Source organism: Dipteris shenzhenensis, chromosome 11, assembly GCF_047967505.1.
Source record: "Dipteris shenzhenensis isolate YYH24624 ecotype China chromosome 11, Dip_SZ_1.0, whole genome shotgun sequence".
NCBI lineage: Eukaryota > Viridiplantae > Streptophyta > Polypodiopsida > Gleicheniales > Dipteridaceae > Dipteris > Dipteris shenzhenensis.
In genome coordinates this window covers 1,258,407-1,276,310 of record NC_141606.1, presented here as the reverse complement: position 1 = coordinate 1,276,310, position 17,904 = coordinate 1,258,407, and the positions used below count along the sequence as shown (strand labels likewise).

General features: G+C 44.0%; 1 protein-coding gene across 4 annotated transcripts in view; it reads left to right on the top strand.

Moving 5' to 3' along the window:
• EMB2777 (Sas10/U3 ribonucleoprotein (Utp) family protein) overlaps nt 1–17,622 on the top strand; it is a 68,742-nt gene extending 51,120 nt beyond the window's left edge. For all 4 annotated transcript variants that reach the window (XM_087382025.1, XM_087382026.1, XM_087382028.1 and 1 more), the window contains exons 13-16: nt 15,052–15,260; nt 15,770–15,830; nt 16,725–16,793; nt 16,997–17,622. In XM_087382025.1, the coding sequence (XP_087238151.1) occupies nt 15,052–15,260; nt 15,770–15,830; nt 16,725–16,793; nt 16,997–17,128 (471 nt within the window). In that variant the 3' untranslated portion in view covers nt 17,129–17,622. The remainder of the gene's footprint in view (nt 1–15,051; nt 15,261–15,769; nt 15,831–16,724; nt 16,794–16,996) is intronic.
• Nucleotides 17,623–17,904: the final 282 nt, after the last annotated feature.

The following is a 17,904-nucleotide window of genomic DNA, read 5'->3' as shown; positions in this document are numbered from 1 at the left end:
TGTCTTGAGTGTGTGCCATGTGGCACCTCTACAATTATCCCATAAGCACTCTTGCTTTATGTCTTGTACTTTGGCCCATATATTCATGGGTCACATCATTGCAATCTATCTATCTAGCTTGTGTCTTGTCTACACTCTTCTCAAGGTACTTCTTGTCTTTCAATATTGTTATTATTTCACTTCTAGTTTTCTAGTTTCTAGTTCTTGCTTCCATATTCCAACACTTTTGAGGGTGGAAACTTTGTTGACGGAGACAATAAGAAGAGAAAGATGAAGAAAAAGTACTACTATTGTGATATGCCAGGACATATAGCAAAAGATTGCCGGAAGATAAGGCTGATCAAAGGAAGGAGCAAGAAGAAAAATCCAAGGTAGATGACTGGAAAGAGATTCACCTCATGTTGTTCAAGGTGAATTGTTTGTGTTGGCTACACCATACAGCATCTTGACATGATGCATAGATCTAGGTGTGACAATGCTCATGTCCAGTATGTAGCGATGGTGAAAAAACCCAAGTTGCCCAAAAGAAGATGAGGATAGTGTATGTTGCTCAAGAAGAAAGTCAGTCTACTAATGTCCACGGGAGATCAACAGGTCTACGGGACAGTAAAAGACCAGTAGGTGTGATTGCTCATGTCTAGTATGTAGCAATGGTCAAAAAACCCAAGCTGCCCAAAAGAAGACGAGGATAGTGTATATTGCTCAGGAAGAAGAAAGTCTAGTAATGTTCATGGGAGACCAGCAGGCCTACGGGATAGTAAAAGACCAGTAGTACATAGCCTTTTAGTGAGGGCACATGGTAGCTCCCAAGGAGTGCAAAAAAAAGCAACCCCATTATCTATAGTACCTAGATATAGTATGAAAGACATAATCGGCCATACATCATTTTAAGATTGAGAGTCTTTTGTTTTGGATTTAAACTCCTTGATGACTGCTACACCTTCTTAGTATACTACCCATTTCCCATCCTTTCTAGCAGCCTTAAGCTTAGCTAATTCTGTCACCTTATGCTTCAATTGATCTCGTGTGACTTCCTCGGCTATCCATACTTTGGTTCCCTTCAGCTTGTAAGATCGTCGGAGAAGCTTGATCCATAGGTCTCGTGAACTGATGTAATGATAGCATGTCCACTAGCATGTCGGATATTAGTTGCTCCATCATCATCCTCATCATCAACATTCCATTCAATGTTAGGTATGGCTGCTTTGACATGTGCTAATGTCTCATTGAGAGAGTCACCAGCCTTCAAGGAGCCCCCCTACTCTAATCTTCAATGCATTCTCACATCTGGCTTCATGTTCTTTGATCTCTCCTTGGATATCTGCTTTACTTGCCTTTGTATCGACCTCCACAGTCACTTTTTTCTTAATTGTTTGCACTTCAGTATGAACCAAGTCTTCGACTGTAGAGACTAGCAAGGGAGTAGGGGGAGAAGCCTTACAGGGCCTCACCACTTCATCAATTACTGCCTGCTTGCCAGGCCCCTCAAGAACCTGAAGTCTAGCGGTTACTTCTACTGAATTGCAATGTTAACTCTCTCACCTATTGCTGTAAATAAAAAATCTATTCATGGTACCCAATGATGGGCCGATTCAGACCTGTTGAGGGAGATTTTGAAGAAAGGGTTGACCAATCCATGCTGGCCATATCTATCGGTACCCCATTGAACCTAACCCTCTGGGCTGGGCTGGGGTTTCAGCCCAGTTTGGGTTTAAAAGAACGAAGGAAAGTTGCTCCTGACAATGCGCTAGCTGAAAGATGAACTGACGCTACGAACCGAAGGCTGAGCTTCTGGACAAATTGCCCTCCTGCTACGAACTGGAACTCCGAGTTATGAAATTAGGCTGGATCTGTCATAGAGGATAATGGAGATGAAGGCCACTCTAAGATGAATTTTGGGTTATTTACTTGCATTGTCTGGATTATTGGCTCTGGAGTTCACAGGTGTGCTACAAGGAGTACTTCATTGAGGTACTTGGCTTGTTTTGATAGCAAGCGACGTATGTATCTCTTTGTATGTATGTAATGATTATAGTAATATGCTTGGCACTCAGTGCTTGTTAGGTTGGATGGTGAAAACCTTTTAGAGAGGTACAAGAGGAGCTTTTGTAATAGGAGCACTTGGAGCTTTCTGTTGGTTGGTGGTAGCTCCATGGAGCTGGTACTTACAAGTGACCTGGATGATGAAGACTTCTCAAGGAGGGCCAAAGACATCTACGGACAGGAATACTGCAGTACCTTGGTGGTCTTAGGGCTTGAACCTAAGAGGAGCTCACTCAGAGCTTGTGTCTGGAGATGTCTTGGAGTGATTTCAGGGTTTCTGGATGTATGTTATGGTTCATACAGGTGCATAATGCGTTGAAACAAACACATGGGACTTGGTGCTTTTCAGCGTTTGGTTGGTTGCCGAGTTCAGAGGGGACAACTGGGTGTACACAAAGATTGTACCTGAGTTGGATGGTGTGCCAAGCATGTTGGTTACGACATATGATTGTGCCGTTGGAGGATGGTGTTATGGTTGTACCTATGTACCGGCTTGGTTTGTGAGTTGCAAGGAGCTGGACATCAAGGTATATAGTATATTGGTATCGAGGCTTGATTTCAACACATTTCTCAGGGAGTATGTATGTCTTTGGGACATTGAGGGCTCACATTGTGACAATGAGAGGGGGTTGTTAATAATTAGGGTTCACTGTCCTACCTGTAAACCCCCACATGAGGAGAGCATGGGGACATGGTACCAAGAAAATATTGGGGGGTTTGAGAAACTGCTGCTGCGAGTGCATCAAGTATGGAATGCCACATGGGCAGATCAAGGTGGAAGGAGACATCCTCATGGCTGCCATGAGATCCACTGTCAGAGGTGGGTGGCAACGACAGCAGAGAGAGCTCTCATACAACTGTGATGAGGTCAGCACCACCTGGAGCAGAGGAAACCATGCTTATAGGTAGGTGGGAGTACCAGGGTTAGGTTAGCAGGCTGAGGACAGGGCTACAGACCTGTGCAGCAAGCAGGGGCAACTTAGAGGTGTTCTGCTGGTCAAAACAGACTGTAACTACTCAGCGGACAGGCAGAGACATCAGGGCTGCCAAGGCGGCGATTTTGGAGCAGGAAAAGGCTGCAGAAAATTGCCTTTTATATGCGTGGACAGGCCAGCAGATTCACAGACTGGGTCGGCCCAGTCTGTGGCTGTTGGGTTGGCTGACTGGGTTAATGTAACCGGCCTTCAGTTTCCTAAAGGGCAGTAGACCATAACTTGCATTGCATATTCATTATTCACAGCCACATTGCATCATTTCTAACCACTTGACTTTAAACAATACCACTTAGAAACAATTGGAGAAATAACTGGATGGAGGCTAGAGTGCCCCTGCTCAATGAAACCAAGTACAAGACACCACACTGGCCCCAAACACTTGGCGCCCCTTCCGGTATTTATTTATTCTTTAGGAATGAAATTGGTACATACAACAAGGGCTCACCCTTGTCGTTCGCCCCACGGGCTATTCCACTGTCCAAGCCAAACCTTGGCTATAACCTGCATTCCATCCTAGTGCAAACACTAGTACCCAAGTGCCAAGGCAAAGCTAAAGCATTCACCATTTGTCCATGACCAACTGTAAAGATATCCAAGCATTCCACAAAGACTGTAACCTGCCGTTAATGACCAAGCATCCATACACTTCCCAAAATGCTCAAGCAGCCTCAAGGCTACCAAAATGCAATACACTGCCCCTCTGGCACTCTTCCAGGCACACCCTTTGTAGCTGAGTGTATGCTTAAGCCTGCAAGGTCCAGAGGAAGCTCCAAACAACAAATGGAGCAACAAGCAGCTTCCAAAAATCACCAAATGCAATCACATGAAAGAAATAGCGACAAGAGAACTCAAACCAACTTCCACAGACTTCAATCCAGCTCCGAAACACCAACAGATCCAGTGTGGAGGCTAGCAGGAGGAATTGGCAGCTAGGAGAGGGGAAGGAAAGCTTGAGAAGAGCAAGGCTCTCGGGTGCAGAGGCTTGGGCGAGCGAAGAAGGGCTAAACTTCCATGGCAGAATCCACCTGCAGATTGGAATTGGCGCGTGCAGCTTCAAATGACAGCCTTGCTTCGGAATGAGGTCTTCAGAAAGCATGCAGCAGCAAATCAGCAATCAAAAACACCTCTGGATGCGGGCAGCAGCCTAGACATCAAAAGTTCTAATTATTGTATTCCCTTCTCTCAAGATCCTCCATTGCACACACCTTAACCATCTACTATATTCCGCTGCATGGAGAAGCTAGCCTCAAAGACTAGGTTTTTCTAACACTTCTTTCCTTAATTTATACTAGTGAGATTGGCAGACAGTAAATGAACTGTGCTCATGAGAGAGAAAGAAAGAAAGAAAGAAAGTTTATTAAAGTCTTCGGAAGACCGATGGGTCTATGAGACTGTGAAAATCCTGATACAACGAGCTGTGGTAGTGGAGCTACTAAACGAGCGTCCATACCAATGCAAAATGCAAAATGCAAAAAATGAAAAAATGCAGAATGGCAGTACTAAGTCTTAAGTACAACATAGTCATGTCGATGGTTGACTATATATATCAATCTCAGCATCATCATCAATATCATCATCATCCCCAGCAACAGCAAGATATCAGGATGGATGAGGCAGTGGAGGCATGAAGTCGGCAATAGAGTGCTGTCGGCCACTGAGAGGTGCGGTCCTGGCGCGTCTCTCGATCGTAGCTCTGCGTCTAATCAGGGCTACTGTGACCCCCGTCGGTCGGGCTCCGACTCTAAACAAGGAGGGGATGTCTCCAAGTGTGAGAGTAGAAACAGTAATATATATTGTCCTAATGATGGACTAAAATTATATACAAAACATTTGCATAGTGTGCCACTATCTAGCAGCAGGATGCTGCTTGGATATGGACCCTTGTGACTCCGGAACTATTCTCCTATCTCCTTGTGGCACCTTCAAAACACTCTCAGTCTGTGTGCTCTCCTAGAGCTTCAGTGGCTGCGTAGTGGTGCTCCATGGTCAGTCCTTGCTGCTACTTCCTGATGAAGACTCCTGATGAAGACCTGTAGATGAGTGCTTCATGAACCTCAGATCTATTTGCTGCTTTGAAATTGCAGGCAACCCAAGAACTCTAAACTCTAAGCGCAGAGTACTTCTCTTTACCTTGCAGGTGATCTGCAGGCAGTACTACACAACTGCTGTAAGGTTCTTGGCCTCCCTTGTTGATAGTCTTTTTCTCCCACCCCTCAGTTGACCATTGTGCCCGGTGCTTATGTGTGCACGATGCTCGGTGAGCGTTAGAGTGCTTGGTGTGGAAGATGCTCGGTGATCGTTAGGGTGCTTGGTGTGGAAGATGCCTCTCTTGCACTTCGGGATATGCTTGCCATGCAACATTTTGTTCTACACTTTGGGTCTATGGTCTCAAGGCAAAATCAGAAGTGTTTATGCATTTCAAACACTTTGTGGCTATGGTTGAGAATGAGACAGGACTCAAGGTGCAGACACTTCGCACAAATCGAGGGGGGGAGGATATGTCTCATGAGTTTGAGGCATTCTTGAAGGAGAAAGGCATCACACATCAACTTACAGTGAGGCTTACACCTCAACAGAATGGCAAAGCTGAGCGGAGGAATCGCACTCTTATGGAGATGGATAGATGCATGCTTATAAGTAAGAAGTTGCCTCATAGGTTTTGTCTAAAAGGCCTCATGTATGCCAACTATATTTTGAATCGGGCTCCCACAAAGGCTTTGAAGACAATCACTTTGTATGAGGCATGGCATGGGAGAAAGCCTCAGTGGACCATTTCAAAGTTTTTGGTTGTGTTGCATATGCCCACGTGCCTTTGGAGTTTCGATACAAGTTGTTAGATAAGGCACTTAAATGCATTTTAGTGGAATATAGTTGACAAAGCAAAGGCTATCGTATCTACAATACGGCTTCACGCAAGATTTTTGTGAGTAGAGATGTTATATTCTCTGCAAATTCAGCACATACACATGCTGAATTTCAGATTCGAGCTTTTTCAAATGATGTTTTTGAGGGGATGCTTCCTATAGCATTTGGTTCCCCTACTGAGGTTCATGCTGAAAATCAGAATTTACAGCAACCTCCTCCTGATCCACATGCCCCGATTCAGCCACTCGCTGATTTTGTACCTCCACAGGGTATGGATGAAGTTGTCAGGCAAGAGATTCAAGAAATACATGCAGCCAAAACAGTTCCGAATTGGTTGCTACAGACTCTCAGGGAGAGCAGGCTTGAGGTCCCATTGCCTGGCAGGACTCGTAGTGCAGTAAGGCACGCAGGGGGGGCTCTTTCAGTTGAGACAGCTTATGCAGGGACTCTTCTTGATGAAGAGGAGCTTGACTCTTTTGAAGAAGCAAAGGATAATGTGCATTGGATGCATGCCATGCACAATGAGTTGCAGTCCATAGAGAAAAATCAGACTTGGGATGTTGTGGATTTGCCACCAGGTAAGCATGCCATTGGTACCAAGTGGGTTTTCAAGGTGAAAAGGAAGCCAGATGGATCTATTGACAGGTACAAGGCAAGGCTGGTTGCCAAAGGCTATGCACAGAAGAAGGGCATAGATTATGAGGAGACTTTTGCTCCTACATCCCGGATGACCACCATATGGTCAGTTATTGCAATGGCTGCAAATTTTGTTTGGAATGTCCATCAATTGGACATAAAAACAGCTTTCCTTAATGGGGACTTGCAAGAAGAGGTTTATGTCAAACAACCTCCTGGATTTGAACTTTCTGGCAATGCACTTCAGGTTTGCAAGCTTAACAAAGCTTTATATGGGCTGAAACAAGCCCCATGTGCATGGTATGCCAAGATAGATGCATTCCTAGCAAGTAAGGGATTACATAATAGTCCCACGGAAAGCACCCTCTACATCAAGAAGGATGGAAAGGATATTTTGGTCATCATTCTTTATGTAGATGACATAGGAAAGGAAAGGAAAGATTGCAAGCATAATGGAAATATACTCAAATGGAAGTAGGCAATAGCAATGAACCAAAATACTTACATGTAGATAGCTTGATGTTGACTGATATGAAAAGACTCAAGACTAGTACAAGGCTATATAGTGTGAGCCTCTAGACTCTAGAAAGTCACAATGCATATGGGATAATCTCCCATATGACACATGGCATTGTCTAGGACTCGCTAGACTATAAAATAAGTCCTAGGGACCTAGGACACACAAATACACTCACTTTGACTTCATATTCCAACAGAAGCTATCTCTGCGTGCAGGTGATTGAGCTCTGTAGTGGTAGCGGCTATTGGTGCAGAGCCAGTGGACTCGGGCTGGGTCTAAATTCTGAATTGTTTGCTGCTGCGCCTTGACCCTTTTCCGTGCCTTGGCGAGCTCAGCTTCCAAGGTGTTCAGGGTGTCCTAGGTCTCTTGGATCAAGGCCTGAACCTTCAGGCCTGCAGAGAAAACCTCTCCACATGGTACGACTGACTGCCCTCGCGGAACCCTGCAATAGGCGCCTGTCTGCTGCACCTCGCTGCCTTGCCCCGACCTGTAGATCAGCTCCAGATTGCTCCTGTTTGCTGTGTGGGTCTGCAGACTATTTGCAGCCCTTTGTCTTAGACCTTATAGCCCCACCTTGCTTTCCATGCAGTGTTTCCTCTGCTCTAGACTGGTACTAACTCAGTCGCATCTTTTGGCAGCTTTGTATACTGTCTATGCAGCCCACATGCTGCCCATGTGGCAGTCCTGCATGTACCTTGAGGCTTGCTGCCTTGGCAGGCCAACTCTCTGTCGGTGTGGCATCTCCTATTTGCTGTTGGTACACCTCCCCCATGCTCTGTCATTTGGGCGCTCACAGGTGGGGAGGTGACCTAGATAAACCCGATTCCGCCTCTCATCGACCTACCGTGGTGCAATATCCACACGTAGATGTAGATGCTCCATTAGCTGCCATAGAGAAGCTCTCTAGAACAAGTTGGAGATGCCCTCGCATTCATAGTTCTTTCAACCCGCATCTCCTGCTCCTCCAGCTCCTGTGCCGTGCAAGCAAAACCGGCCAGTGTTCTTGAGAAATCTTTGTACAAACATCATCCAAATACCCCTTGCAAAATGTAAGGACAGCCTGGATCGTGCCAAGCACTGCGCTTCCAAGGTCTGTTAGAATCCATCTTCACTTTGGAAATATCCATCGCCAAGTAACCCACTTGAACAATGAGATCCCAATGGCTGATCCACACAGATCTCCAAAGCCAAGTGTATCTCCAGAAATCCTAGACCATGAGCTCCGAATGAGCTCTCAACTGAGTAATCCTCCAGTGACGGTTACTACTCTCTTGATCTATACAAACGCCTCTATAGGTTCATCAAGTCCTTTCCACAACCTGCAACCGAGCTTTGAAGAAGTACCAAGACTTCCCCCCCTGCCTTTTAGGAAGGCTTTCACCCTATAGTCTCTCAATACCTGAGAAACATAAAGCAAAGGCTCTGCCCATAGCATGCTACTAAATTGTGAATGTATGCACAAAGATTATACATACTAATGAATCCAACAAGTTGTGCTTTGAAAACAAGCCATGTGCCTCATGGAGGCATCCACGGCATCCTTGTGTGAAAATTTAGTGCTATCCGGTATCCTTGCATCCATTAGACTTGGATCTTTGAGATCCTCTCAAAGACACCTCCCTCATGCAATTGATATCAGCTTTGTACCCAAAGAACTTTGAGCAAGCATTGTTATCCTTTACCTCCATATAAAATTTGCTGGTTTACTTTTTAGCCCATCTCGCAATGTGAGACAACCTCAATAACACTCAGAGTGGTCATCAAGAAAAGCTCCTTAGATATTAGCACATTGCTGTTGGTCTTGACTCATTTGATTCTTGATTGGACTCCTTCCTTCTCTTTTGGTCAGCCTTCTTCCTTCTGCAACCCTTCGCAAAATGTCCTGGCTGGTCAGAGGGGAAGTATTTCTTTTTCTTCTTGCCTCCACTGGATTAAGAGTCCTCATCATCATCAATCTTATCCTTCCTTTTGTGCCTTGCTCTTGTATTGTGCAAGAAAATCCTTCTCGTCGTTGGATCCATTGTATTACATCAAAACTGCTAACTTCTAGCTTTTTATCAAATCACGGGCACAGGCACAAGGATTTTCCTCCTAGCCAACCTCGGTGGTAGTAAGCTCTCTCTCTCAAATTCGTTACTTACAAAATTCCACCAAGCCCCAAATCTCTCTAGATGGATCTAGTATGCCACATGTCTTCATACTAGGGTCCCTCCTTAATGCATCATTTACCCCTCTCTTGGGATATCATTAAAACCATTTTGCCTCTTGGCACATTTCATGCATTTAAGTCCCTTAGCCTTAGATCCACCTAGTCTAGTGCCATGTCACCCTCACCAAGGACCTTGACCTTGATTCCTTTTTATCATTTACGTGAAGCCCAAACAAATATAATACAAACATTGATCCTTTAAAGAAAAATGCCGACTGACCCTTCCGAGGTCATGTTACCTCGACTTGAGCGTAACATTCCTTTCCTCTTCAGGCATCAGCGTCCTCGATGATAACACACTCTGTAGCTGGTATACGGATTCCCAGGTAGCTTCTGATAGAGGTAAACTATGCCATGCAACCAACACCGTGGGTATCTTCCGATTGCATACTTGCATTGTTCCTCGGTCTAGGATTCATGTTGGTTTGCGTCTTGCATTATCCTTTATCTCCTGAAACAAAACAACACTCTCGATTAGTGAGTCACCTGTATGCAAAAATTTCTTTAAACGAAAAACATGAAACACTGGGTGCACCTTACAACCCTGTGGCAATTCTAATTTATAGGCTACCTTGCCTATTCTTAATGGCCCACAATATCGAGGTGATAACTTAGCACACTCTCCTGCAGTCAAAGACTTAGAGTGCGAAGGAACTCTGAGAAAAACTTTTTCTCCTTCCTTAAATTATCTAGCGGATCGGTTTTCATCCACATACGCCTTAGCTCTATCCATAGCTTGGCGGATGTTAGCTCTCGCAAGTGCTAGCATCTCCCGCATCTGAGCCACAACGTTCGCGGCACTAGGCACTTTCTGAGGTATTCCAACTATAGTTGGATTTGTTGGTCTATAACCATAGTTCAGCTCAAAAGGACTAAACCCTGTAGAGGAATGTTTTCTATCATTATAGGCAAATTCTAACAATGGCAACCACTTGTCCCATGTATGTTGCCTCAATGACACATACGCTCTAAGCATATGCTCTAAAATTTGGTTGATTCTTTCCGTCTGACCATCCGTTTCTGGATGATCCCCACTACTCATTCCCAACTCAGTCCTTAGTGTCTCAAACACCGCAGTCCAAAAATGACCGGTAAATTTGACATCTCTGTCTGACACTATGGATTTGGGTAATCCATGCAAACGAAATATATGTCTTATAAACAAATCAGCCACTTGCGGGACACTAATAGACTCTCTACTTGGAATGAAGTGAGCCCATCTTGGTAAGACGATCAACCACCACAAGGATAGAATCATCCTTGTGTCGTAGGCAGACCTACAATAAAGTCCATGGAAATGCTCTCCCATCTACCCAGTGGTATTTCCAAGGGTTGTAAAAGTCCGGGTGGCTTCACCTGCTCTGCCTTCCTTACCTGACACGAAAAACAACGTGTCACATATTCATGAATATGCTTTTTCATCTTTGGCCAAAAGAAATCTCGCTTCACGAGATCCCAATGGACAGTATCAAATGCTTTCGCAATGTCCACTTGCAGAATGAGAACATCTTGTTTGGAATATTTGGCATACTCAATTGCAAGCAAAGCATTGGAGATATTGTCAGTATACTGCCTTCTGGGAACAAACCCATACTGCTTGGGATGAAGTCCTGCTTGCAAAATGAATCGAACCCTGAGGACAATCATTTTGGCAATGAGTTTGTAAATGACTGGCATAAGAGATATGGGCCGCCAATCAGCCATTGTCTCACACAACCTTTTTTTGGGGATCAATTTGACAAGGCCATGTTTCCAAGAAGGAGGAAGAGATTGTTCTGCCCAAGCATGATTGATCATAAGAAGAAGAGTGTTCTTGAGATCACCCTAGAATGCACGGAAAAATTCAACAGTCAATCCATCCCAACCAGGAGAGCTGCCTTTACGTAAATGACTCAAAGCATCATCCAATTCATTAAGCATAAAGGGCTGCTCCAATGCATGAGCTTGTTCCCGAGACAATATAGGCTGAACATGCATAAGAAATTGAGACCTAGCTGCATTCACTTGCATCGAATGATCAGGCTGAGGAGAAAAGAGATGCTGGAAATGACTAGAGCATTGCAATTCCAATTCTGATTTGGAGGTGGTCCAGGTGCCATCATCTTTCCTGATCCTGCAAATACCCTCCTTTCGCCTATCCGCATGTAGGCTTTTAAAGAAGGCTTTGGAGGAGCAGCCCTTATCCAAAAGGGGTTTCATGCGAGCTCGGATTTGCCACTTCTTTAATTTGCGAAGATCATTTTGATGGATGATATGAACCGCATAAGCACAAGAATCATGTTCAAAGGAGGTGAGCTGCCTATAAGAGCTTATTACATCCATTTGTTGCTTGTGAGATTGAGCCCATTTCAGCTTAAGCCTGAGGTTTCCCATGTAACTCTGTCCATAATCTTGAATAACAGCCTGCAAGCGATGAGCAAGACTGATCCAAGCGAAATCCATGTCCTCCTGAGCATGTAAGAGGAGGGGGCGGACAGCCACCTTCACCATGTTCTGAAATTGTCGATGAAGCAAATAAGCACTATTAACATGGAGTAGGCGACGACCCAAAAAAGGCATATCATCTGTCAAACGTGCTATAGATAATGTCAAGCATACTGGAAAGTGATCAGATAGCAAGAGGGAATGATCAACCCATAGTGCACATGTAAAACTAGCATACTGCTGAGCATGCAACAAATACCATCTGTCAAGTCGAGCGTAGTAATGAGTAAAGGCATTGTGACGGTATGTATAACCCATATCTCTATCCCTTGTTGAGAGCCATAAATCTTATGCATGCAAGAAAGAAAGCATATCCTCCCAATGTCGAAGCTCAGTGGGGATCATGTGAGAACGATGAGTGGTGTTGTCTTGGATGGCAGGCGAGTTATTAAAGTCTCCACACAAAAAGGCATTGGACAGCCATGGATATTGTTTGAGGGAGGCCCACATTCGAGCTCGTCGCAGAAGTTTGAGAGGCATAAACAGATGCTATTTCATAAAGATCAGCATGACAGATGCATCTGATCACCATCCATCGACCCTAGGGGTCATTGTAAGCAACCGTGGGCTGCATATCATGTTTCACCAGCATGCAGACCCCCGAAAAGTGCATTGTACCAGCATAAAAGATATCATAACCAGCAAAGTGGGCTTGCTGGCCAGCCAAGAAGTGTTGGTTGTGTTCCTGTAAGGAAATTACATCGGGGTGCATTCTATGTACATAGTTGCCAAAAAAGTCTCCACTTATTGACATTGCAAAGACCTTGAACATTGTATGTAATGCAAGTAATTGAAGTAGACATGGAAGATATGTACAGCCGAACCAAAAAGCATAGTAAAGGTATAAGCTGTCAGGCCTCAGCCATGACATCAACGTCCACCTGGCCTCCTGGATCATTAGCTCTATAATCCTCATCATTGTCACATACAGGGATGCCCCTCTTTAGCACATCAACCCACAGTTGAGAAGTGAGGCTATCAGCAGGGGTAGAGGCCTGACCAGGGGTGGAAGTAGAGGCATCCGAATGGCGAGATTGTAACGGTCGTGGCTTGAGCGCAAATACCTTTTTGGATCGCTGCCAGGCACCCTGGGGAGAGGCATGAGATTCTGAAATTTCGCCCTTTCCCTTATCCTTTTGCTTGGCTGAAACCTGAACCACATTTTCTTTGGGAGGGACAGATTTAGATGCCACATCACCCAACTTGCTAGGCATAGCCTTAGGCCCCGGACCATAAGTTTGAGGGGAAGTATTTTCTAGAGCAATAGCTGTAGGTGGGAGCTAATGCAGGACTGCAGGACACTGTGAGGCTAGGTGGCCAAACTTATGACATGTGAAACAAGCACCTGCAAATACTCCCCATTTCAAGTCAAAATATTTTTCGCCCAAGGGAACATCCTCCACCTCTACCGCAATGGAAGGAGGGGTTGGGTGATCTGTATCCCAAAGAACACAAAACCGATTTCGATTACCCGAAGGACGGGGTGGGCATACAACTTGCCCCAAAGTAGCTGCCAGACTTGGTAACTCAGCCCTCATATAATCTGGAAAATCCACTACCTCAACCCATACAGGGCAGCGATGTCGAATGAGACCATGATAATCCTTATTTGGCGACCATGGCATGACATGTACCATTTGTCTGCCATAGAATAGAGGTGACATCTCCAATATCTGCTGACGATATGAGGCATCCAAAAAGTGCACTTCATAAAAACCTCGAAAAGCAAAGTATACTCCTTCAACAAAGCAACCTCCCAACAAAGCCTGAACCCACTGAGCCACATCATTTGTTGAAGGTAACTTCCCTGGGAAGAAAATGATAACCGCTTGCTGAGAGAACTTTCGGAGAGGAGCGACCAATGAGGGCAGATTCAGCTTATACTTAAGGGCCGGGGGAGGTTTGGCCCACTCCTTCCGGCTGTGGTGAAATTTATCTTTGAGCATGTCGAAAACATAGTGAGTATCTACAGAGGCTGCGGTAGAGAAATCGATTTGCTGTCTTTTGGAGTCTCGGGTCAAGTCCTTCCGGGAATAACTTTTAAGCTGGTCCTCCATGGAGGTAAGCAGGGCAGGATTGATGAAATTGCAGAAAAAACCAGAACTGTACGGCAGGATTTGTACAGGCAAAGAGTACGGAAAAAGTACAGGGCAAACAGTACGGACTGTACGGGACTGTACGGGTATACGAAGGAGGCTGTACGGAAGAAGCTGAACCGTACAGGGATGCTGATAGGGCACGCAGAAACTGTACGGAAGAGGAAAAACTGGACGGAGATGCTGACGGGGCACGGGGAGACTAGGCTGTACGGAAAAGGACAGGGGTGTACGGACGTACGGAAGGGGCTTCAGAATAGATACGGCGATGGCGATGAAAACAGGAACGGAATTGCTCGGGGCTGCACAGGGAAGAGGCGGGCCTATTCGTACGGCGGTACGGTGAACGTACGGCGACTGTACAGGTGTACGGACAGGAGGGGAGCCTGTACGGGATCCTGGCACACACACACACACAGAGTTATGCGCAAAACATTTTTATAATAAGGAATTTGCACATTGGTGCTTGCTTGAGCTTAGCATTACATCATCGCTACTTTAGAGGTGCACCGCCAACCTGTCAATGTCACCTGTGAAGCTCTGATGTGGGAGCTGGTTTTGAAGGGACCTGATTGAGGCAAAGGCACTTTTGATTCCCACCCAGGATAGAGCCCGTCCTCAATTAAAAGCGGTATCCAGACAACTAAGCTCGAGGCACTTTTGATTCCCACCGAGGATAGAGCCATTTCTCAATTAAAAGTGGTATCCAGACAACTGTTGAAGGGGGTTGGCTGCATTGCAGAGAGACCGTGTCGTAGAATTGGTTGTGAACTTACATACCCTTTGTGACCAGAGGCTCTAGTGTATGTGCTGTTGTACCCTTAGCTGCTTGGGCCTCCTGTTTCCTTAGTCTTTTGGACCCTAGCAGTTTTTCTTCTTGGCCAGATGTTTTTGTTTCTTCCGCTTACACAATTTGCATTTTCTTCCTGTCACGTCAGGTATTTAAGCGCACTGGATGCTTTTGTATATGGATTTTATCTGTAAAGAATGTCGCCCCCAATGTGTGCATTCCCAAATAACAACCACACCCCTCTCCTAAACTGGAACCATTTGTATTAGGGGGGCATGGATAATTTTTTGCATATTAGCTCAAAACTTGTCGGACTTGGCACTTTTCACGATCATTGAAATGTTCTTTTTGCAGGATGTGTAATCTGAATGTTGACATTTAAAGCTCTCTGTTTTGCATTGTTTGTGCTAAAGATTGTCCCAAGAGACACCACTATATCTGTGAAAGAAAGTCTAAGGAATAGGAAGGCGAAGCTTGAGATGCTGAAGGTTTCCAAGGTGAATGATGAAACAGATGACAAAAAAGAGCACGTGGATGCCCAGTTGGAGGAAGATGAATTTTATCAGGAAGCAAGACAGCTTCAAGCTGAAAAGCAGGCTGCGAAAGAATTGAAGTATACAAGGTTGGTACTGTTGAATGTTAAAATGGTAATCCTTCTGAAGATATGTTCAGGTAGGGTCCACCATGCACTATGCCCAATAATCCATGGACCATGTCAGGATGGTGTCCACCATGCACTATGTCCAATAATCCATGGACCTTGTAACAATGGTGTTAAGATGTATACATTAGATATACTCAATACATGTACAGCACATTTTGGTTTCAGCTGCAATGAAATTTGCATTAAAAGCATATGCTGAACATTGCATAACACTTTTTGTTGATTAAAGGTTTCTTTGCACCTCAAATCTGTAAATGGGAATGTTTTTTATGCATAGCCACTGTTACTTATTGGGATGCTATTAGGAGACTTGTCATAGCATGTATTGCTTATTGTTTTTGGCCTGAGTTTTCTGAGTGGGATTCTTAATGAGGAGAATGCAACATGCATTTTGATAAAGCAATGGGATCTTATGAATTTTAATTTGTTTATTGTCACATATTCCTTCTTGCTCATAAATTTGGCAGGAATCTGTTCCCTGCACCCATAGCCGAAGAAGAAATTGGTAAACGGCACATTTCGTATCAGGTTAGTTTTTTCAAATTTTCTTGTGAAGAATAACAGAATATAAAAGCTAGCTAGTTTATTTCTTTTCAGCAGATAAAAGTTGGCTAGTTTAGATCTCATTGTGAACCTTGATTCACCGTGACTGCTGTAATGTATATTAGCTACTTTAGATCGCATGTCAATCTTTTGACAGGAGAGCCTGAGGATTTGAGGCAGTAATGTCTTTAAGACTTCCCGTGAAGGATATTCTGATATCAATGGCCTTGTGATTATAAAAATTCTTGGTGATTGCCGTGATGAGGAAAAGATCAAGGGCCACTGTGTGCTTGCTATTTGCTCATCGAATGAATTCCATAACTAGCAATGTAATGTCATGATACAAAGAGATACCTGTGCAATGAAATGTGCACCCTTATTCGGATTGGCTTGTAGTTTAAATTGAGACAAACGCATTAGTTTGAACATCTGTTCTTATAGCTGGTCATGCTTTTAAATATAAGCAACTGCTCTGTTGGAAGGTAGGCCCAATATCGGTAAAGAATCAAATGATTCTACTGTGCAGTATTTTTTTAATACAAACCTCTGCTTTTTGGAAAATCCCAGCAAAGAATATGTTTATGTCTCTCCCTTGATTATGGCTACATTGCATCTGATTTGCAAGTGCACAATGTGAGGGTTCTGTGTCTTGTTGAATGTTGTACACAAATACATTCATACCAGTATCAGGGGTAGGTTTGGAACCTATAAAGTGGTTTATTTGCTCGAAATAAGCAAGGCAGGATGATTTTCCTGTTAAGTAGAAGAATGTTACGATTTTTAAATTATATTCTATTGTTGGTCAGCTACGCTTTTGTAAGATTATTTTTTCACGACCTCATCTATATCATGGATTTTGCATGATTTGAAATTTTACAGATGGAAAAGAATAAGGGTCTTACACCTCATCGGAAAAAGCTGACAAAAAACCCTCGCAAAAAATACAAGGTAAGAACTTGGCAAGTCTCTTGAAAGGTGGCATCATGGTTCACCAGTGATTTGTAATTCGAAGTATTCTACAGTGCCCTTTTTGGGGTTTTTGAGCTGTGCATTTCCTGTACTGGCAGCTCTTTTAGGAGTAATTCTGGTATTGCATTCATTCTCCTCCCTTTAGTCGTGAAACATTTTTCTGCTTTTTGGACTTTTATCAGTTGAAACATCAAAAAGCTCTTATCCAGCGCAAAGGGCAAGTGCGAGACGTTAAGGTTCCAAGGGGATCGTATGGAGGAGAAGCTACTGGAATACGCACGAACATCAGTCGAAGTGTTCGATTTGCTGGCTGAATTCATGATGCCATATTGTTGCACATACATGGATACAGCTGAGATGCTAAACGATGGCACAGATGAACCAAGTCATTTTTGAGCAGAGATGTCTTCTCTAGCATTTGCAGCCCTGAAATTCTGTGTCCTTGAACATCTTGGCAATGGCATCACATCCTTTGTATACTAATTTAGTTGTGTGACAGCGGCAATCTGTAATGTTGTGTCCGTTGGAATCCTATGGGCTAGACTAAAGGGATCAGCAATGTCAACAAAAAGAATCGCTGGATGGATCATTCGTTTATCAACAGACATGGTAATTTGGTGACTATAATCAACTATGCATGGTGGGCTTTGAGAGAAAGAGTGCATGTATGCATATTGATCTCATCCAAATTTTGAGGATAAGCTGAGGAAAGGTTGAGGTTGTGATGTTTTTAGAAATAGGCCACTTGCACAGGAAATTTGGGAGCATAAAATGGTTCGAATGCAATTGAAGTAATGAAATAAAGATGAATTCTGGTTTGAAGTTTGGACGTCTTGCAAGAGTTAATTTAAAATAGCACAGGGTGCATAAGGATGCTGAAATCTAGACAATTATTGGAATTTATAGGAAATGTGGAAAGGGTTTACAATGATTTTACATATGCATGGTACTCAATCCTTCAAAGTAATCAAAAGAGCCTGTAAATTTATGTAAAGGGACTTCTTTGTTCATTCTACTTTGTGCTTTAGTAATCTCTCTGTGCTGTTTGCTAACTGTGTGTAGCTTTAGCTGCTTGACATAGAGCTGTTTG